The 24,605-nt window shown below is 39.1% G+C and overlaps 1 protein-coding gene across 1 annotated transcript in view; it reads right to left on the bottom strand.

Moving 5' to 3' along the window:
• The window catches only part of whrna (whirlin a), a 125,457-nt gene that overhangs the window by 61,696 nt on the left and 39,156 nt on the right, over positions 1-24,605 (bottom strand). The window contains exons 3-4 of the mRNA XM_054612898.1: positions 6,292-6,510; positions 2,650-2,775 (exon numbers count right to left, since the gene is read on the bottom strand). Of these exons, the coding sequence (XP_054468873.1) occupies positions 2,650-2,775; positions 6,292-6,510 (345 nt within the window). The remainder of the gene's footprint in view (positions 1-2,649; positions 2,776-6,291; positions 6,511-24,605) is intronic.

Raw genomic sequence — 24,605 nt, 5'->3', positions numbered from 1 at the left:
TGATTTCAACAAATATCATTTAATTGTCCAAAGAATTGATATAATATCGCATCAAGAGGAATCTTGTGATTTACAACCCTAAAGCATCTACTGGAGGATCACTCAAAGCAACAAAAGGTGCGAAACGCATCAGAACAGGCAGTGAAATGTGCTTTATTAAGATATTTGTTTCTCCTAAACTGAACCCAAGTCTTTGAACTGGAAACTCTACTGGCTTGTATTCATTCCAGTATTTCCAAATGACAAAATTCCACTCCAAATACTGAGCTGCCCGGCACCAAAACAGAGAAAAGGCGAGGAAATTGGGGCACAAAAAATAGAAGCTATTTGAGGTCTGTAAACTCAGGCTCGAGAGTTTCCAAAACACATTCCTTAAAATGCACATCACAGCACAAGAGGCAATGTTAAGTAGTTCATGCATATGAAATAAAGAAAATAACTTCAGGGGGGGAAGCAGAAGCATAAAAATAAATAAAGAATATCACAGGATATTAAAACCTTTTCTCCTGTCTTTCCTGTCTGCTCTTTTTTTCTGGTTGCTAACAACCCTCCACATCAAGATGCTGCTGTGCTGAGTGTGTACGCCTGTGTGGGCTCTATAATAGGTGCCTGTGTAATTGGCTGGTTGACAGGGTGATCACTAACAGGTGTGAGATGAAGGGCTCCTGGGAGGAGACGTCCATCCTCACTCTCCTTCTGTTGCCATGTCAGCGTGACAAACACTCATTTGTGAGCAAAACCAACGGCGGCTGTGCATTCTGAGGATACCTGAAAATGTACCCAAATTAGGTCGGTATGTTCTGTCTATCTGTCACGCATTTCAAAACATATAGCTGATATGAACATCAGCTATATGTGTCAGGCAGACCGATGGAGTGAGTTAAATCCAGGCAGTACATAACTTAAGAAACAGAAACAGAAAGAAAGCAAGAGAGGGAGCAAAAAAGTGTTGAGACGTGATATGAAAACGTTTTTCGATCATGAAGTCTTACGTAAAATAAACTGCAGACTGAAGTCTCCGTTAACAGTGACAAACAACGGCGGTCTCATATGAACGGGTACAACGCTGGCGGTATCAGCATTTGATCAGTCTTTTAAACATTCTAAAAGTGTTGTAAAATGTCATTAATAAATTGTCCTGGCTATTTAAATGTGAGTGAACACAATGAATGTTGCCCTGCATCACCATGATGTCAGAATATTTTTCTCAGCTCCCACCCACTGTTACTGACTTACAGCTTCTTGGGATGTGTCGAACATTATTCTAGCTAAACTGAAAACATCTATTGTCTTTGATAAAGTCCCCAGAATGATGACATAAGACTGCTTTTGAGATTTACAGTATCTGGAGGATACTGAAATTAGTTAGAAAATACCACACTGTAATTCTGTTCTAAAATAACAATCCTTAAAAAAATATCTCCTCAGCTCATTACTGAAGTTTTTGAAAATCCTTCATTCATTCATTAATTTCTTCATCACCAACTGCCTCGTCTCCCAGGGAACACTACCATTATTCAGATTAAATGGTGAAAGTCTTTAAAAGGCATTAGCTGTTTCACTACAACATTGTTTTCTTTTATGACTTAATGCCGAATCAATGTGAGTTTAGTTACAGCAAAATGTGTTCAACAAACAGCATATGTTACTTCCTAATTTCTTCAAACGCCTTAAAGCAATTATTTTTGACAGCCCATGTGGTGAAGAAGAAGGGGAATAGCAACTTGACAAGAGAATTGCCCAAGTAGTGGCATATTGGAATAACTTCCTTTGTTGTCATGTCAATGTGACAGAAAAATATCTTAAAGGGAACTTCCTTACTGCTCAGAGATGCCTATTTTCTAGACAGAGCATTCCGTAGGCGTCCCTCTGATAGCGATCACAGACGGGCTGGTGCTGATACAGCCGGATCCCTTAAGGATCTTTATCACTTTTAATGTCCTACATTAAATCCCCACCAGCTGCTCTGTACCCGACCCTCTGCAAGGATAGCAGGTAAAAGGGATGTCTTCCCTCTCAGGAATCAATGCTTTTGTCAAATAAAACAGAACAATTATAGTCACTACAAAAGGTTACGAGTTCTGATAACAATTTAAGTGTGCATGTTGAATTAGCAAAATTTCATAGCTTATTGCTCATAACTTGCAATTAGTTATTTTGAAGACGTATTACAGGTTGTTATAGATCTTAAATGATTAGTTTATTGACAGAGAAGTAATCAACAACTTATTAGTTAATTGATTTTTAAGCGAAAATGCTTCAATTCACAGCTTCTGCTCTGGATCCAAATTTTCTGGTTTTCCTTTTGGACATTCGGTCAGACAAAACAAGACATTTGAAGATGTCATCTTGGAATCTGTGGAAACTGTGATTGCTGGATTTCACAATTTTTTTGGTCTCATATTGTGACCAAACGTGTAATCAGGCACCAAAACTGTGTGAGCAGCAGTGCAGTGAGAGGCCTCAGAATAAGAAGGCTAAATATGGTTGAGCTGGTGTGTGTATGGTGTCACCTTTATGCACACTTTCAAAGACCAAAGCATGACAATAACTAAAATCTCATCTGAAATATCACAGGTTTCATATGTCAGATCAAAGTGAGACAGTGTGTGTGTGTTTGAGACAGCGAGTGAGAGATTAAAGTGATACCTTGAGTCCTCCACACTCTGCTGCTGATCCCTGGTCCGCTCCGGTGATGTAAATACCCAGAGCATATTCTGCTCCCCCTCGGATCATCAGACCCAGGGAGCGGCCGTCATCCAAAACCAAGTTGACCTATCAAAGGCAGATACATGAATGGGGGTTAAATATCGAAAAAAAATGATGTGAACCAGACAATACTTTAATATCAACATTTTAAAGAACTTGTTGCAGTCTCAATTGCGTTTCTTGACAGGCTGTCAGACTCACCCCTGGTGTCAGGCTTTTTCTCACACTGAAAATGGAGACGTGAAATAGAAAATAGAGAGTTTCAGGAGCCACTTCAATGTGGTGACTCAGAGCCACTGATGAGGAGGCTCAATCTATTCTGATTGGACCAATGTTTGAATTGGACAATCAGTTTGTTTACAACGCTCATCCGTGTGAAGCGGGCGATATCTGACACTGTTTGAATTCAAATAGCCAACAAACCATACTAATCATAATGCAACCATACTAATCATAATGCACCCATGTCAGGATATACATGACTGTGCCAAATTGACACAGTTTCTGCCTTTGTAGAAATGCCTTTTAAATTAAGTTATTTAATTATGTACTGCATTTGAACATAGAAAGCTCTCTACCTATCTAAACAGCCTTTGAATTTGAATTAAAGGACATTATCATTAAAATAAATTATGTATGGAGACATCAAATTATATTGTTTGAAAGCAAAAGGACCAGAGTAAGCGCTGCAGGATTTAACTGGTTGGAAAGGAGTTGAAATGGAATCCATCCAGCAAGGTACCTCTGACATTTACATCCAAACTGTTTCCCTTGTCTGGAGGACACACAGCTTTGTGTTTAGCGTTAACAGGCTGTGCTTCAGATAATGGTGAGACACCTTTTACACTACTTTTAAAATCCATCTATAATATGTTTCAGGTAGTGCTAGTGCACAACAACAACTCGGTGATCAAGCTATTTGCTCATAATCCACCTATTAGATTAAGGAGTGAACCCAAACACATTAATGGCTAAATCCATTCCAACAATTCCCAATTCGGCACAAATCAGACATAACTTTTCAAATAAAAATGTGATATATTTAACAGTAGAGTGGAGCTGAACTATCTCACTGAGGGTGACTCTGACAAGCAGGACGTAAAACTAGGAACTGCACTTGGCATGTAAAGATATAACTATATATATTTTGACCTCCCGGCTGCTGTCTCATGTCTTGATCTATGAAAGCCTATTCCCCATGTTCCGGGGGCTATAGGGTTTGATGAAGGGTTCATTTGTCTGATAAAACAGCTTTATTCTAACCCACTGGCAGTGACTCCATCAAGTATAATCTGCTCTTCTTTGTTTGGTGCCTCTGGGTCATCTCATCAAGGGTGTCCCTTAACTCTGCAGCTATTTGTTCTGGCCCTTGAGCCCTTAGCTAACTTAATTCGGTAATCTTCTAATGTCAGAGCCATCTCTCTTCATGGCACACAACATTACATGCTGATGATTTCCAAACGTTTACTTGAGATTCCTCGACTGCCCAAACCAAAACTTTTTAAATATTAATATCAAGTTCAAAATACATTTATTACCCGGGCGTCAGTTTGAAAGATGTGTGCTTCCTCCATCTTTCACTGGTTACTTTGATGACCTTAACTTCAATTTTCAAAAATATTTTATTTTGAAAGCAGAGAGCACACAACAAAGTTTACTCTGTCCGCTGAGAGAGGCTCAGCAGTGGTTTAGCCGTGCCAAACTTTAAATTGTACATTTTCCTCCATCACAATGAGGCCCTTGATTACTTGGTTTGATCCTAATGCAGACGTCTTTCGCCAAGATTGAAAAGCCGAATCAGTAACACCTTGGCAACCACAAAATGACACATATGCAAATATCTCTATCAAACAATGTCAGCTTCACTCCTGTTACTTTCCAGCCGGTGTAGGTTTGGCATCTGGCTCAGGAATCAGTCAAAGCATATGGAGCTGCAGCTCTTCTTTTTTAAATAAAAACTGTCTGCTTATTGGAGGTAAGCCAGCCACCTTTGCTCACTGAGAATATGGAGGCATTCATACTCTCTGTGACATTTATGTACCACATGGTTTTAATTACCAGACTCATCCTACTCTTATTGGCAGCACTTATGGGCTCATAGTGTTTTTGTCATCAGCTGTTTTCATGGAATCACTTCAATATGCTCTTCGTCTCTAGAAGGACTCCCAGTGGTCTGGTGTCTCTGTTTTGTAAGCAATGGAATTCATTGAGCCTTTGGTTGGACAAACACAATTGTATGTAATCACAAGAGGGACTCATGAATTATAGTTCAATATTATTAGAGCACTGCGTGTACTGAGACAAGTAGCTTTACCTGTCTTATCTCAATGATCTTTGAAGGAACCTTAATATTATAATTTCTCTTTTAAAGCTCAAAGAAGGGAAAACAGTCAAATTATCTACTAGACCCTTTAATAATGTTTTCTAAATGTTATCTACATGGCACTAATTACAGCCTGTATTAATGGAGCTGAAGCAGTAAAAAGATTAATGGGTGGCTCTCAGCTGCTGAAAAATTGAAAGTTCTAGCGTAATAAATCTTTCAAACAGCTCTGACAGCTCCTTCCCTGCAGGTCGCCAGGTGGTGAGAGGGTGGGGTTCTGTGGCACTGAAGGTCCAATTACTGTTATTGTTTAACTATTTGATTTTTTTCTTCCCTGTCTATCATCTTTTTCCATTACTGAGTTTTACAGTTATAATTCACTTTTACTCCTCCTGACTTCCATCAAAGTCACCCTGGACACAAACGTTGGACTCCGTTGATAATGTGATTTGGTTGCAATCCAAACTACTTCAACTCTTTCACAGCCAATATGGGCGATGCAAATATAATTGCATGACCTATTTCTTACCTCAAATACAGTATATTCAGGGACTGGTTTTGATGGGTAATTTAGGAGAAATTATGATGAGTGCGAGGAGTAAATATGACAGAGTTGAGTAGGGTGGAGTTCAGAGTCCAAAGAAACAGCAGAGAGGACTTCATTAGCAGATGAAAAAAAACGACAGCTGTATGTAAACAGAGAAGTCATAATCCTTTTCTCAGTTTTAAGGCTCACAGCATGATGCCTGTTACAACATCAAAACTTTTGTTGGTGAAGTTGGATATGTTTTTCTTTTCAAATATGTTTCATGGAAATTATGATTTATGGATCAAACACTTTTAGATTTTGTTGCTTACTTTAGCTCGGCTGAATTTAGCTTGCCTTTTTTACATTGGTCATGAATATTTGATTTTAGATATTTTAGCATAAACTCTTAGAGTTTAAGAGAAATTCAAGAAACTATTCATGCAGCCAAAATATTGGTATTGTATTTTTTTGCAAACAGAAACTGTGCATAATGGCTGTAAGGGAAAATAAATGTTTTAAACAAATCAATGTCATGGCCACCTATAAAATATTTAAATGATGATTATGAAACACAGTTCTTTGAATATGGTATTCAGAATATTAATATTTTACTTATCCCCTGATAGTATTCCATTAAAGGTACAACAGAGGTTTGTGTTAAGGTAGACAACAGAAACTCTGCTCCATGATTCCAGCACTCAAGTGTTGTGTTTATCATGTAAAGCCTCACCTTCTTCTCGTCTCCCTCCTGCAGTAGCTGCATGTTGCTGCGTCGCTGGCTGTCAGTTCTTCTCAGCGTGGCGCTCCGATGCTCAGGCAGGTCAGGAGGAGGGGACACACTCCGACCCTGAGGGTCAACCCAGGTATAAACATGGTTGGTAACATAGCCACCTGGAATCCGCCCGACTGAACGCACAGAGAGGCAAAGCTTTTTACTGCCCTTAAGCACCTGAGGAGAGGAGAGGAGAGGAGAGGAGAGGAGAGGTGAACCACGTTATAAACACAAGTAAAACAAAACGTGTTTTTCAAAACAAACAAGTTCAAAAAAGAAAACAGTAAACAGTACCCAAAAATCTTCAATCAATTTAATTAGATTGTCTGAGGCCATATAATACGCAACATAAATCCAATGGTACACACACAGTGTGAGGTTGGAGCAGTGAATAAAGTAGAACACAATAAACTTGGGAGAAAATGAAAGATTACAAAGAAGCAACCAATTTTTGCAGTGCTTCTAACTGCAAAAAACCCAAATGAACCCCCCCCCACACACACACACACACACACACACAAACACACACGCACGCACACGCACACACAACAAACACATTTCTGACACATATCCACTGAAAATTGCTGTTGGCTGTGGCTCATTGCCTTCTGATAGCTCGCAGTATGTGCAACCCCACTGCAGATCAATGTGTTACCATGTGCCCGCTGGTCTGGAGAAATCAGACCGAATGGGGTTGAAGCTCTTAATGATCAAACTATCCTTGTGCACCACAAACCTTGAGTTTCATTCGAGACTAGAAATGATAACAAACACTGCAGATTTAAAAACTGCTGTGTACTGCTTTTTGCACTAACTACATTCTCAGTTAAAGGCACAACTCTTTGGAATTCCCAACCTGCCAGCTCAAAGCAGGTTCAGGAGTTCAGGTTCAGGTTAAAACTTGGCCAGAACGGTAATCATTAAACAACATTATTTGTGCACTTAAGGCAATTTTAAAAATGTTTTGCAATTAGTTTAATTTATCTTAGTATTGTCATGGCTGGTTGTTCTTGTTTTTGATAAACTGTAACATGTAATTTTAATGACTATTTCAATGCCCCTCAAGGGACTGGTGTTGGGATTTGTATAGTACCGTATTTTCCGCACTATAGGGCGCACTGGATTATAAGGCGCACTGTCAATGAATGGTCTATTTTCGATCTTTTTTCATATATAAGGCGCTCCGGACTATAAGGCGCATTAAGCGAAACAAAACAGTCAGTCAGTCAAACTTCCTCCACTTCCGTACCATTGATTCATTAACGTTGAATTCTCCCGCAGCTGCTCTATTCCCATGTTCTACTGCGTGACTGATAGCCTTGAGTTTGAACGGGAGCTAGAGGGAGCTAGAGGAGCCGTCCCGGTAGAATCCCGGTGACCGGAGCACCAGGATGGAAATAGGTTCGTTCACCGGCGATCACCGCGCATTGCATGCCGGGTAGATTTATTTATTTATTTTTTTAAATTCAATAACTTTATTGAGACATTTGTTCATACATATAAAACACAATATATTTATATATATAAATGTATATATTTAAATTTTCAAGTTCTTATTTTTAAGATCTTAAATTGATGCCACGAAGGCTGCAATATCATCTATTATCTTTATTTAATGTTTTATTCTCTTTATTTAATTTTTCATTATCTTTATTTAATGTTTTAATGTCTTTATTTAATGTTTCATTTTCTTTATTTAATTTTTCATTCTCTTTATTTAATGTTTTAATTATCTTTATTTAATGTTTTATTATCTTTATTTAATCTTTATTTAACGTGTTTGTCACAGTAGCGGTGCAGTGACGTAATGTCATGATGTTTTCACGGATGTTTCACTGGACGGCTCATCCTCCTGTATACCGGTGTGCCGGATTACCGGTGTTTTTCACGGTACCGGTACCGGTGGACCGACCGGCTCAACCTCCTATAGCTAGCATAGCTAGAGGAGGAGGTTGAGCCGTCTGGGAGCTAGAGGAGAGGTCCCGGTAGAATCCCGGTGACCGGGAAATAGGTTCCGGCGATCACCGCGCATTGCATGCCGGGTAGATTTTTTTTTTTTTTTTTTTTAAATTCAATAACTTTATTGAGACATTTGTTCATACATATAAAACACAATATATTTATTATATATATATATATATATATATATATATATATATATATATATATATATATATATATATATATATATATGTATATATTTAAATTTTCAAGTTCTTATTTTTAAGATCTTAAATTGATGCCACGAAGGCTGCAATATCATCTATTATCTTTATTTAATCTTTTATTCTCTTTATTTAATTTTTCATTATCTTTATTTAATGTTTTAATGTCTTTATTTAATGTTTCATTTTCTTTATTTAATTTTTCATTATCTTTATTTAATGTTTCATTCTCTTTATTTAATGTTTTATTATCTTTATTTAATGTTTTATTATCTTTATTTAACGTTTCGTGTTTGTCACAGTAGCGGTGCAGTGACGTAATGTCATGATGTTTTCACGGATGTTTCACTGGACGGCTCATCCTCCTGTATACCGGTGTGCCGGATTACCGGTGTTTTTCACGGTACCGGTACCGGTGGACCGACCGGCTCAACCTCCTATAGCTAGCATAGCTAGAGGAGGTTGAGCCGTCTGGGAGCTAGAGGAGAGGTCCCGGTAGAATCCCGGTGACCGGGAAATAGGTTCCGGCGATCACCGCGCATTGCATGCCGGGTAGATTTTTTTTTTTTTTTTTTTTTTTTTTTTTTTTTTTTTTTTTTTTTTAAATTCAATAACTTTATTGAGACATTTGTTCATACATATAAAACATATAATATATATATATATATATATATATATATATATATATATATATATATATATATATATGTGTATATATTTAAATTTTCAAGTTCTTATTTTTAAGATCTTAAATTGATGCCACGAAGGCTGCAATATCATCTATTATCTTTATTTAATCTTTTATTCTCTTTATTTAATTTTTCATTATCTTTATTTAATGTTTTAATGTCTTTATTTAATGTTTCATTTTCTTTATTTAATTTTTCATTATCTTTATTTAATGTTTCATTCTCTTTATTTAATGTTTTATTATCTTTATTTAATGTTTTATTATCTTTATTTAACGTTTCGTGTTTGTCACAGTAGCGGTGCAGTGACGTAATGTCATGATGTTTTCACGGATGTTTCACTGGACGGCTCATCCTCCTGTATACCGGTGTGCCGGATTACCGGTGTTTTTCACGGTACCGGTACCGGTGGACCGTGAAAATCTCAAAAGGTCAAACCATGATAGCTCCAGAAGTCCTTTCTGCTGACTCCGTGTGTCCAGTTAGTGAAAAGACTTCTCAAGGTAGCTCGGTGTTCTCTACCAAATTCAATATAACTCAATTCTCTTCTTCAGTGAACCAAAAATTAGGCTTACCCTAACATAAATCTCCCCTTATCTGTCTTCTTCTGACAATACTTGCAAGCAACTACTAAATGCTCCTGTTGGAATGTCTAACATGTGCTGCAAGCAACAACTCAAATTATTACTTGTCACTGCGCTGCAGATTGCAGTGGAGTCCCGTCTCCTTGAGCACAGCGATCCAGCTGAATCAATTTCACAATCCTGATTTGTGTTCAGAGATAATAACTTCAATTCTGAGGCAACAAAACCCTGTCAGCACTGAAGATCACTGACTGGAGCAAAATGCCTGTCATCACCCCCTCCCTCTTCCACCTCCTCCCCTCTTTATTGGCCCCATCAATGCAGAGGTGTAGATAAAAAATAAATTCAGCAACACATGGGTAGGCACACTGTAGAAGCCCTAACTCACACAGAGAGAGAGAGGATACAACCATATGTAAGAGAAATATCTGCATCCAGGAAGGCACACAGTATCACAAACAGTGGGAAGTCAAAAGGAAGATTGCATGTCTTCATGATTTTATTATTGTGTCAAAATTGTGACAGCAGTAATGTCAAAGGCTTTCTCCTTGATATGAACAATGCACGTCACCAGCCCGATGACATGTGTCCCATCCCTCTGAGCCATCAAATATCACCAGGAGGTCCTGGGAATCAAAATGCAATCAGGATCACACTGTGTGCAGACTGAACATTGTGAAAAAAAAGGAAACAAAAGTGGCATTTCTTTTAAAAAAAATAGTTATAGGAAGTTCTCAAAATACACAATGTAATGTATTAAATATTATGAGACTAGCTATTGTCTTAGATGTTGGATATCTTAGTATTGTAATATAAATATAATATCAGCAACACATGAGCGGGCACACTGCAGTGGCCTTGTAATCTGAAGTGTTGTCTACATTACAGTAAAGTGATGTAATTTTCTCAATATACCAGATTGTTATAGTTGTTTCATTATTTGCCTTTACCCACTTAGTCATGACATACACATTACTGATGATTATTTATCCCAAATCTCATTGTGTACATTTTATGAAAGCACAATTGATCAACCGTACAATATTGTTGCAATATCAATATCGAGGTATTCGGTTAAAAATATCATGATATATGATTTTCTCCATATCGTCTCATGCAGAGGCTAAAGGGGGCCTTGGTGCCGATCAAGGTTGGGTGTTTGACGTGTTTGCAATAGGAACAGGTTGAATGTGATCTATGTAGTACATACTGTAGACTGCTATCATGGAACTGGGACACAGCTGTAACTATGTAGAGATTAGTTGATATAGTGGAGGATGGACATTTCTATGGGATGATGATGATGATATCACTGCAGAAGAGCCTTTACAAATTACACTGCAGCACAATCTCAAGGAGCTCTAAATGACTCTGGTGTTTTTGTTTTTATTTAGTGATTGTTTGATCCAAGCACATTGGCTTCTCCCTTGGACACTTGGCCAATCAGCTACAGAGCATCATTTGATTTATAGTTCCAAACAGAGCTTATGATGGTGCATGCTGGTCTTAGAAATGTAGCGACAGTGTTTTGGTGGAATGAGAAGCAGGCGTGCAGAGATTTAGGGAAACAAGATACACACTGAGAAAAACAAAGATGGAGGGTAATGGAGGCGATGGAGGGAGGGCAGTGGGTTTAACAAGCTGCTCCATTCTGTGAATAAAGAACAGTGGTGATGGACTAAGGAGCCGTAGAGCAGTGGTCCTAATGCGGCCTCCCTGGGGGAAAGTGCTGATTGTGACACTGGGCTGATGAGGCTGGGCCCTGATTTCAAACTGAACAAACATAGCTGGAAAAATAATGGAATATATACCCGAGCATAATGGGAAATGTCAACGGCAGGTAAACTGCTTTCAGATGATGCCGCGTAAATAAACAATACGCTCTCATGAGAGTCCTGGTAATCCATTTTATACACAAGAGCTGACTGCACAAAACCCGATTGTGGAATCCATCCAGTTTCATTGCTTAGAAATGCATGTCGGCATACTGTAGGAGATTTAAAAGGTACCTGGCAAATTGCAGAGTAGAGCTACAGAGCAAGAATTGACTTATGAGACATGAGGGATTCCACCATAACCACCATAACCCCTAGTTATGTAAAGAGTCTGTATTAAATGGCCCCAATGGTATTGTAAACTATTTTCAAGCGGAGTAGTGAAATCTCAAAAAGTTAAAAGTATCATACCAAGATGTCATGTGCTAATATGCATATGTGTTGTGACTACACTGTGACTATTTGAACATCAAATAATGTGCTGGAAGGGCTGAAAATTGCCCATGGGAGTGTCTATCTAAATGTGTACATGGATTAAAACCCTTGTGTCCAATACACAAACAAAAAGTCTGTGCTTTCATGAGGGTTCGGATGAGGTTTTGGTTTGGACAGGTGGATTCATGAGAGCAGGAGAAAGCGATCCACCAGTCGTCTGTTAAAAGCAGTTCTTCTTTGGTGCTGGCAGATGATCTGGCTGCTGAGTTGAAACCACTCAACGCTAATTGTTCCAGCTAATTGCACATGCTGATAAGATGCTGTGAACACACACACAAAGCACAGGTGAACGCGGGTTCATCAAAGCGTTCAATCTCTGTACACGGTCACACGGTCACACAGACACCAACAAACACCGCACCAACCTGCTAGCACACATATAGATGTATGAGAGGGGATAGAAACACAAAGCACGGGAAACCAGAAAGCAGCCAGGCAGATTGCCTTTAACCCTTTTTATTTGCTGCTGTCAGGAAAGATGTTTCACACGAACGCACCAGTGATATTTCTATGGGAAGATGATGATTATATCACTGCAGAAGAGCCTTTACAAATTACACTGCAGCAAAATACAGATTGTCCTAATTCCAATCTCTTACTAAACAATCAAACCCAAAGCAGCCTGCTTCTCGGTGGAAAATGTAAGCATGTACAATAGGATTTGAAAACATACTTATTCTGATATCTTCAGTAAAATCATAAATTCAATGGGAAGACATAATGAATACCTGGGAAAGTGAGCAGCATCTGAATTAATTTATTCCGACTGAATGCTCCGCAAGATGGCAAAACAAAAACACAGATAATCACACAACTCACACACACACACACACACACACACACACACACACACACACACACACACACACACACACACACACACACACACACACACACACACACACACACAGACTTATTACGGCTGAATGCTGCAGCAAATTGCAGAAGTGCAGGAACATCCTCTTTTTCCCTGTTCACACATACAGACTCGAGCACTGGAGAGGATTCCATTCAATGTGAATTGAACCTTTTTGAAGCCACCCAGCACTACTTTAAGACTCAAAAGGCCCCAAGCAGGGCAACAAGAGAAAGGTTCAACTTGATGTTCAGAGAAAAACAAAAGCGCGAGAGCAACTACTAATCCAGCCTGTTTGTGATTCCTTCGAGAAAATAGTTTTCTACTTCAACTCAACAACGGAGAAGAACTTGATGGAGGAAAAGCTGATAATCCTCATTTTCTACCACTGAAACAAGCGACTGGGAGCATTTAAATTAAGTGCTCAACACAAGCATGCAGGCTCCCGGCTTGTTGGAGAGACGAGAGCGAGACTTGCAACTTTAAATCCATGTGGGTGAAAGAGGTGTAATGGCCATGAGACGCAGCTCCCAAAATTCTTTGAAGACTGTAATAAAGTATGAAAACACAGCTTCTCTCTAATCATATGAAGTGATCTTTTTTTCGTTGCATAAAAAGTAAAGGACTATTAGCAAATTCAACTTCTAATGTGTGAGTTGGTGGCATTATTGAAAATGACTGCTCCTTTGCGACGTTTAAGCGTATGGATGTGATGTATATGATTTACAGGTGTCCTCCTAGGTTTTCCCATTCTCTTATGGGGCTTGCCTTTTGCTGCACATAGTGAAACTTTTTGCCCCAATTTGGATTTTCTGGCACTAATATCAACAACCTTGAGCTGTTAAATCAAAGTCAAAATATCTAAGAAACCTACACACATGGGTGATGTCCCTTTGGCTCTTTTTGTACTCAGCGGAGCACAGGAGGAAGACGGAGAGAGTAAGTCATCTCGTATTCATATTAGCTTAAAAAGGGTCGGGAGATTAAAAGGTCTCATTACTCTTTGTCGGCACTGCTGCATTGTGGGTTTGTCCAATTACAGCAGCTAGCAGCGCCGACACGCTCGGCGGGCTCTGGAGAACGAATGAACTGTAACAAAACTAGAATGTTTGTTCGATGGCTTGTTGGAAATCGGAGTGTGGCTGGGAGGCAAGCGGATCTGTCAGCGGTGTGAATGGATCATATAGCCATCGATGCTGTGCAGCGTTGGCACAATTTTCAAAGTCCGATCCATCTGTCAGCTGAATGTATGTGTGCCTTCGGGGGGGTAAAGGCAAAGAGTGCTGTAGGCAGAGATCGTGCCTGTGAGACTGTCGATGAAGTGTTATCCTGACACTGAGCGGGAGCAAAGAAGAAATGTGAAGAATCACATCGGTTCAGTTTGCACGTGTCGCTCTGTCAAGCAGAACCACAACGTGCCAGTCTCACAGCACACAGTGCAGTCAGAATACATTACAACAACAATATGTTTTTATTGTTTGGCACATTAGATCTGGAATTATACAGTGGCTAGGGGGGGTTTAAGCTTCATTATTGTGCTATGTGTTTCACTGAACTTAAAGATCGAAATAAACATTATGATTACATTCACAATTCAAAGTGCTAGCATATTAACCTGGGGGTGTTAACAAACACTTTGGGTGAACAGTTTGGGAGTCGTAGAACCTTTTAAACTGCAGCAGGTCAATTATCAAATCGAAGAAACCAGGAAATAAAAGCTGGCTGCAGTAACGGCATGGCAGAACATCGGCGGCAGATATATCATATACAACTATATAATTGTCCCCTCAAATTACATTATTATGATATAAACGGCTTAGAATTCCTACACTGGTCATCTGATGCGGATGCAAACTAGAGGCCGACTATCTTTATCAGTTGAACTGGACTTCAATAGCTTTCATCAGCCACTCTGGGACCATTTTGCTCCGTACATGAAGTCAATGTGAATATGATATATATTATATATACCCATATACACGAGACTGCATACAGTTGTGATGCTATGACGGTAACAAAATGCATCCACAGACAGACAGAAACACCTGGCTAGGTACTCAAATCTTCTTCTAGTTCCTGCTAGTGTCTCCAGGACAACCTTTTGCCATGACGACACAGACTTATAAGGTGCAAAAAATACCAGCTTAGCTGTTTTGGCTGGTAAATGTGAATGAATAGGGCAGGTAAGTAAACTGGACCAGCAGGTAAAACTGATATGGTGTATCATTTTCTACAACAGCTACAAAGAACTCCAGGGACTATTTTCTCTGTTAACTTTCAGTTAGACTCAACTTTTTGATTATTTCTGTTAAGTGTTTCTAAAAGCTCTGACAGGCTTGTACTCCTTAATCAATGTCGTTGAGTGAATAAACAAGAGTCATTTTGAACAAAAATATAACACCCAGGTAAACAAAATACCAGAAGTTCCATTTTAAATCCAAATGGCTAGTACATCAACAGAAACTACTTTCTTTGCACTGGCTTACTGACCTGTGAGTACTTGCCACGTGTGTGAGAATGCACATGCACATACTGTTGGACATAGAGAAGCAGTTTAGGTCTCCAAATTAAGTAAACACTTAGAAGGATTAATGAGTAATTGACACAGCAGCCAACACAGAGACTTAAGGGAACCGAGTCATCAATCACAGGGATTAGCCGGAGGAAAACATCCACAATGCTCTGCACCAAGCCATCTCCGCTAATCCCCCCGTTCCCCGATCCATCTCTCACTCTCTGTTTCCCTCTTTAATTTGAATAAATGCCCTAGACCACCTGCACAGGCACACACGTATGCACACATCAATGCAGGACGCATACAAAATACAAATGAGACAATTTGACAGACAGTATACTCGTTCCTTTGCACCAGCTCATTAATCAAACTTGCCTCCTATAGCTGCTCTCATATCTCCTGTATTGAACGCCGTATCTCTCAGCGGCTGTTATATATGAGCAAGAGAAAGAGAGAGAGGACAGATAATGGGAGCGGCGATTCATTTCTTAATCTCTACTCTGAGTTAGTCGCATTCCCTTTGCTTCTTTGTATCAGAATATAAAGAAACTTCAGTGTGAACATTCATCATTCTTGGTGGTTAAAGCATGTGCAATCAGCTGTGATGTGTCTGACTTTTTAACAAAGTGAAAAATGATTTGGCGCTAAACTTTGACAAACAGCAGCAGATGTGGCTTCATTTTCCTACAACAGAACAATGAACATAATCAAACAGTTTGTGTACAGTATCCCAGTGGAGCCCTGTCTTATTGTTTCGGTTTCAAAATCTGAGCCATCATCTTTGCATCAAGCTCACCATTATATAAACGATACAAAAGATGGTTTTGTGCCTGCAGGTTAATTGCAGCAGCCCTTTTTTTCACTGCTCACACTGAATCAATTTGAGCTCTTGTACTCGCACTGATGTACTTCTGCGTTCTGACGAGAGCTTTGCCTGGAGTCATCGGAAAAGTGTCTGAGATATCAAACGGGATGATTTTTTAGTAATTATCACTGCTTCGGCTCGGAGCCTCGCTTAAGGATATGCTGGGATAAAACGAATTAGAGCAGTAGCAACAGTACATTCAGAAAAGTGATGAAGAATAGAGGATGCTTAACTTAGAGTGAAAATGTAAATTAGGTCAAACGCACTCTTTTATGAAGCAAAGTGGAGCCGCAATACATGCCTTAAGGTTTTAGGCTGAAGAATGAGTTACAAGATATAAGATTGTCATAAAATCTGACTAATTTCACTTTTATACAGGATAGCCTTTTATGTTTTGTTGTTTTTTGGTCCATTTGCTTGGGTCTTTTGTAAAACACATTTTGTAAATGCTTCTCTTTATATTTTTCTTCTAAGTATAGACTTTAAACATATCAATCGGCAATCAAGTCAATCATATCAATCAATCAGCTCTGGCCAATCCAGGAAAATTTGAATGGCCATAACTCATGAGTCTGACTTGCATATTTGTAAAGTCCAAATGTTCCTAGACAGGAGTGTATATCCGCTAAAAACCCATGGCTGCCATCAGCCAATCAGCATGATAGTCATTACCTGTATTTTAATTTGCCTCTGGATTTACATACAGACAGAAGATTAAGGTCCCATACTGAAAGTGAGATTGTGTGTTTTCTGATAATAAAGCAGGTCTAGCTGCTATACACATACGGTAAAATATCAAAACGGTAAAATATCAAAACGCTATATGAACACACAGTTCGTATGCAGAGACTGTGCCTTGAAACAAGTCTCCAGGACTTCTGTAAGGTTGTGATGTCACAAAATACAGTCAACCATATGAGTTCTGCCAAACTCTGTAGTTGACACACACAGTGAGTACCAGGCTACAGTGACGCTACGGAAGACTGCAAAGCGCTGACCAATCAGAGCAGATTAGGCTTTCTCAGTATGGATGCTTAAAGAGACAGGTGCTAAAACGGAACGTTTCAGACGGAGTTTGACTACAGGTATACTATACAGTATGAAACAAGTAATGTGTTAACATTAAAGCATGTAAACATGTTAGAAACCCAAAATACAAGTACCTGAAAAAGAGCATATGACTCCTTTAACTTTTCTTGTATTAAAATGACTAATTTATAAGATTATATACACTTTATTTATGTACATTATATTTGTGGTATCAAATGAGAATCTAAAAATAAACTGGTTTGATACATATAATTGCTGTGAGCAGAACAACAAACAGAAAGTGAAGAAGTGTAGGCACCAGTCTGAAGCTGACGACATAACACATACACATGAAGCTAAACTCACATCACGGGTCAAAAAGATGACTTCTCTCTAAACAGCAGGCCACCCCACTGCCAATATATTTACCAGCTTCTCCACCTGAAGACTTTATTCGTCTGCCCTCATTTCCTTAAGAGACACTGCAGGCGAGATACATGAATTATGGAAAACAGGAAGTACGGAAAATAGATAGGAGCTGGTGCATGTCTGAATAGTGTATAAGATGGTCTCATTACCCACAACTTAACTGTGAGTGTCTGCAAAGTGTGTGTGAGTATTCACGGAGGGTGTGTGTTTTCTTGTGTCTGCAAGTGTGTGTGTTTATCTTTGTTTTCAGGCGAGTTTGTTTGTTTGTTTGTTTGTTGTGTGTGGGAAGATCAAAAGACTGTGGAGGCAGTAAAGTTTCTTCTGTGGTACCTGGATAAGAACTTTTTCATGCCTGAAGATGTGTCGCATAACTAACAACTGTAGATAGTCATATTATGCATCACTCAACACTGCATTCACATTATATGTGGGAAGCATGTATTTTTTTCAGAATTTCTGTTTCCATGTGGGATTGATATAAGGATATACAGCGGGTAAAATAAGTATTGAACACGTCACCATTTTTCTCAGTAAATATATTTCTAAAGGTGCTATTGACATGAAATTTTCACCATATGTCGGTATCAACCCAAGTAATCCATACTTACAAAGAAAACCAAACAAATAAGTTCAGAAAATAAGTTATGTGTAATAAAATGGAATGACACAGGGAAAAAGTATTGAACACGCTTACTGAAATTTATTTAATACTTCGTACAAAAGCCTTTGTTGGTAATGACAGCTTCAAGACGCCTCCTGTATGGAGAAACTAGTCGCATGCATTGCTCAGGTGTGATTTTCTTTATTCTTCAAATCTTGAAGGTTCCGTGGGCCTCTTCTATGAACTCTGATCTTTAGTTCTTTCCATTGATTTTCTATTGGATTCAAGTCAGGTGATTGGCTGGGCCATTCTAGCAGCTTTATTTTATGAGAGTTTCCTTGGCTGTGTGTTTGGGATCATTGTCTTGCTGAAATGTCCACCCTCGTTTCATCTTCATCATCCTGCTAGATGGCAGCAGATTTTTATCAAGAATGTACATGTCTCGGTACATTTTTCCATTCATCCTTCCTTCAATTATATGAAGTTTGCCAGTGCCGTATGCTGAAAAACAGCCCCACACCATGATGTTCCCACCTCCAAACTTCACTGTTGGTATGGTGTTTTTGGGGTGATGTGCAGTGCCATTTGACCTCCAAACATGGTGTGTATTATGGCATCCAAAGAGTTCAATTACGGTCTCATCTGACCAGACTATATTCTCCCAGTATTTCACAGGCTTGTCTAAATGTTGTGCAGCAAACTTTAAACGAGCTTCAACATGCTTTTTCTTCAGCAGTGGAGTCTTGCGTGGTGAGCGTGCATACAGGCCACGGCGGTTCAGTGCATTACTTATTGTTTTCTTTGAAACAATTGTACCTGCTGATTCCAGGTCTTTCTGAAGCTCTCCACAAGGAGTCCTTGGCTCTTGGACAACTCTTCTGATAATTATTTTCACTCCTCTCTCAGAAATCTTGCGAGGAGCACCTGGTCGTGGCCGGTTTATGGTGAAATTATATTCTTTCCACTCTGGATTATGGCCCCAACAGTGCTCACTGGAACATTCAGAAGTTTAGAAATCCTTCTGTAACCAATGCCATCAGTATGTTTGCAACAATAAGGTTGCGAAGGTCTTGAGAGAGCTCTTTGCTTTTACCCATCATGAGATGTTTCTTGTGTGACACCTTGGTAGTGAGACACCTTTTTATAGGCCATCAGTTGGGACTGAACCAGCTGATATTAATTTGCACTGACAAGGGGCAGGATTGCTTTCTAATTACTGATAGATTTCAGGTGGTGTCTTGGCTTTCCATGCCTTTTTGCATCTCCCTTTCTTCATGTGTTCAATACTTTTTCCCTGTGTCATTCCATTTTATTACACATAACTTAATTTCTGAACTTATTTGTTTGGTTTTCTTTGTATGTATGGATTACTTGATTTGTTACCGACATCTGGTGAACATTACATGTCAATTGCACCTTTAGAAATCTATTTACTGAGAAAAATGGTGACGTGTTCAATACTTATTGTACCCGCTGTACATGCTAAAAATCCAAAGTAACCCGTCAAAATACCGTCATTATGTCAATCAATATGCTATGAGTGGAGTTTCATTGGGTACCATGTATATCATTAGTGTCAAGTCTATAAGTCAATAAGCATGCTGGCTGCACGACCCGGGCTAGTTGCCGTCTGCCAAGCCAAAGAGGAAAAAAATTATCCAGACTCGTTATTGTCTGTCTACCTTACTCATATAGTAACATAAGTAAACATAAGTAAATTAAAGAACAAGCCTTTTCCAGAGAGGGGTTTATAGAGTTAGAAAACAGACCCAGCTTTATATCAGCTAAAAAGATGAAGTAGGTCGACCAAGAGGTCAAAAGTGTGGCTTAATTCTACCAAAAGTGACGGCATTCATGCGCAGTGCAACACATACAAGAGTAGTTGTGCCAGGCATCACCTCAAATAATATGAACTATTAAAGATCCCATGCAAACATAGTTTAAAGCATATTTAAATACTCTGCTTGTAATATTAACGTTCGTCTGATACATTTTTTCCACAAACAATTATTATCCAATTAAAATCCTAAATATATGAATATGCAAATATACCCCTTTTCAAAGAATTGACTACTAGACAAAAGATGTCTCTTACTGCAATGTAGTGAATCCTTGTGTTTTGGTAAGCTTAGAATGAGCGCTTCATATCTACATATAGGGAGCAGCTCCTCTTCAGGAACCGCCATGTTTCTACAGAAGCCCAGAATGGACAAACCAAACACTGGCTCTAGAGAGAGCCTATCATGTTTTTACGCTATCTGAAAGCCACCATAGTTTGGAAAGGGAGGTTTGTTCAGTTGGTTGAAATCTGCAACCTCACGGCAAGATGCCATTACATCTTAGACACTAGTAAACTTTAAACTCATATTGCAGGTAAGCACGGAGAAACATCCTTCACCAGAAGATTAAGTATCATACTCTGCACACACATTAATTCACATCAACCATCCACACGAAGTAACAAAAAGTGAGACAGTGGAAGACGATTTTAGGCAGAGTCGAGTCAAGTCCTGTCAGGCAGCCTTCAAACACGCCACCATCAAACACAGTCATCTTCCGTCTCCAAGCCCATGGAAGACAATGTGACGGACAGTGTTGGTGGAAATACCCAACCCCTATATACATCTGTTCTGAAAATTGAAAAATTAATAAATACCCCAAAGGAAAAAATATATATTTAAAAAGTCAACATCAGTTTAAAAAGTGTGGTCTTCACTCTTTAATACCACTGGTAACAGAACACTGGCCTTGGCTTCAAAGTTAATCTTAGCAGTGAAAGTGTGTTTACATTGTCTCTCTGTCCCCCTGCTGGCACAGCTGTCAATCAAACACATACCTAGTCCCACCCCCTCAGATTCCTGGAGCCTAAAGGAGCTTTTCTGATACATCCGCTTTCTTTTTTCATCCTTCCTACAAAGAAAAAAAATCAACTATACATTTAAAGACCTTATTTTATAAACATTATTTGATTGCACAAAGGGGACACTTTTACAATTTCAGTTGGACATTGAGGTAATCTGAAATGAAGAATGTAACAAAAAAATAAAATAAAAAAGGTTTAATATCTTTAGCCGCCTTATTCCACAGAGCAGAGAGGAAATACGTGGCTGCAGGCTTCTCATCAACATGCCTGTCAAACAGCAAGCTGAGCCCACAGGAGGTCCCTGGGGTCTGACATCACTAGGGAGAATGGCAGATATACCACACACACACACACACACACACACACACACACACACACACACACACACACACACACACACACACACACACACACACACACACACACACACACACCAAACATAAAAAAGGTCTGCTTCACAATGCTCTTTTTTTCGCAAGCAGACGCACACACACACACACACACACACACACACTTCTCGTACACATGCATATTGTATGCAGCCTTTGTCCCGGGTCACCTTTGATGTGCACCGCAGTGTTGCCATATGACATTAAAAAACAAAAAAACACTACAGATAATTACTAAATCACAATAATGCAGGCCAGTGAACGATGAAATAACCAAAGAGTCCTGTGTGTGGAGTGTTATTATGTGCATAATTTAGAGGAGGTTTGGTTAAGAGTGAGAAAAAATGTAATGTATTTTAAATGAAAACTTGCTCGTGCACATGCTCCAATGTTTATAAAGACAATACTTTCACAAATTGCATGAAACTTAAGTACTATATAGTGCTTGTTATTTATCTTTTATTAGAAAAAACAGTAGTACAGTGAGTATGAGAGGGCCCTGGCTTTCAGAGCTTGATCTGAACCACCATTACAGGCGTGAACCCCGCTCAACTTGTTTCTAGTGTGAAAGCCTGTTTTGGAGCATTGGACTTTGGGATAAATTACAGGAAGTTCTGGCAGGCTACCATCAGCCGGAAAAAGAACGTCACAATACAAAAATTAGCCATGGTAGCACAAAAGAAGAGAAGGACACAGAATGTTCAATCCTCATTTGGCCAACAACTTCTTAAAGATTCAGTTGGAAATGAATCCCCCCCCCTCCAAAAAAATAAAATAAATAAATATATATATATAAAATAAATCACTGTCAGACAATAACTGATGAACATCAGCTATCAGGTTTAGATTTAACATTTATGGACACATTGTGTATCTGTACTTTAGAAACCATATAAAACGACTGGATTCCTATCACACTGAACAAACACAATTACCAACAGCACACAGCAGAAGGCGTACTATAACATAAAGGGCATGTGAACCTCTGCAGCTTCCACAGTATTTGATTTACGGTTCTATTTTACTGGTTGTTTGATTTAGGTTTATACAGTAGAAACGAGCGAGGAGACAGAAAAGATTTCTTGCATGTACCAACAACATCAGTCAGTCATAAACAGATTATAAATTTGTTTCGAATAGTATATTGAGTTAATCTCTGAAATAAAATCATCCTTGAGCGGCAGGCGTTTCTCCAGCACACATGATATTTACTGTAACAAATCGGAGTCCTAATCAGCCGCGCCGTAACTGAATCAATACTGATGACGGACACGATTCGACCACAGTAAAGACACACAGAACCAGGCCCGAGGCTTTCAGCTTGAAACTCAGGATAAAAAGAAGCAGGAAAAATAATCAAATAATGCACAAGCTTTCAGGTAATAAACAAGCCTGATCATCCTCAGGCAAGAATGCCATCAAAGTCTACTTGATCTACTATCTGCTGATTGATCGCGACACAGAAACTATTCTGACACAAAAATGGCTGTGACACGGGGTAAAGCTGCATCACCAACACAAAAAGAACAGTTTCTTTTTATGTTACATGGCCACTGTGTGCCTGGAAATTTAAGAGCCATTAAGCACTTACATTTTACTTGAGTTTACAAACATACTGAGGGTTTTTATTGGGCCTGTAAAAGGCGGGGCGAGCAGTCACAATCCTGCAGTCAGCACCAATAAATAAACACAACTCAGGACCATGATGCCACCCAGGTCCTTGGAGGACACTTAAGGGTCGCAGCCATTTTAATATACAGCTGACTGGGACAGGTGGTCATGAATAATGGGCCCCGAACCAGTGCACCTCTTAGCTTCTTTTAGACACAAGCTTTCCACCTGTGACCACCTGTGTCCAGGCTGAAATAAATTGCAATAAAACCGAGAGGAATGTCTGCAACATTATTAAAGACCTTCATCTAAATAAGGTCTGGGGGAATTAAAAATATGAAAGTCAATGAGAAAAGGGCAACTGAAGGCTCACTCCTGCTTTTCCATATCCGCTCTCCGAAGAGAAAGTGACGCAAGGTTAATTTAAATAATTGTTAGGCATTCGTCACCACAAAAACAACAGCATGTGTAGCTTGATGAAATGTTTAAAATGACTTCTGTTATTCTGACAAGAAACCTTTTGATGGGGTAAATACTGACCAAAGAAGCAAGATGACCAAACCTTCCAGGGAGGGTGGGTACAGTGTCAGGCTCTGATCCAGTCTCCCAACCACACTCCACAATGAGTTGTTTTCCAAAGGCTAGCTGCAAATTGCTTGTCAACTCCAAAAACAGGGATAGCCCTGTACATAACATAAACAAAAAAAGCTAAAGCGGGAACAATTCCTTATCAAAGTTTTTTTGTTTTTTTAGATTAGGCTTTTCCCCTGCCTTTATTGGACATGGCTAAAGACAACATGCAGCAAATGGATGCAGATTTCAAAAATATTATACAGTAACATGTATGAGTAACAGTCAGTCATTTCAAACATCACCTTCATCAGGGTTTTTCCTGCGTAATGACCTACCAAGCGTCCGTCTCAGTCAAATTTAGTGAACCACCAGCTTTCAACAAAACTCTGACATTCTGGGTGTCTTAATGGAAAACGAAATTTTCCAAGAAGCATTGCAATTGGTGAATTTCAGTGGCAGCATGACAACAATGTGGTGGTACAGTATCATAATTAGCACAGTGCAACGCGGAAGGATCTGCCAAAAGAAAAAAAAACAGAGCCTTCTGATAAGATCGACCATAAGCAAAGCTGGAGCCAGTCCCATGAACACAAAAGTCTGTCACTGACACTGAATGAGTGATTAAATTACACCATTGATCTTTGCTCTATCAAAATGAATATGGGCTACAGTGTTTCTGCTGGGAACATCTTTGCCACCACATCCAAATAAAAAATCCTTAAAGAGAACCAAACATTCCCCAATAGAACATATGGAATATGGAAAGCCAATGATGCTGGCTTGTACTGCAACTACTGCTGGAATGTAAGGTAATAATATTATTATTATTTACA

Source organism: Anoplopoma fimbria, chromosome 14 (assembly GCF_027596085.1).
Source record: "Anoplopoma fimbria isolate UVic2021 breed Golden Eagle Sablefish chromosome 14, Afim_UVic_2022, whole genome shotgun sequence".
Taxonomy (NCBI): Eukaryota; Metazoa; Chordata; class Actinopteri; order Perciformes; family Anoplopomatidae; genus Anoplopoma; species Anoplopoma fimbria.
Note: the sequence above shows the minus strand (reverse complement) of the source record. Positions and strands in the feature narration are given on the sequence as shown.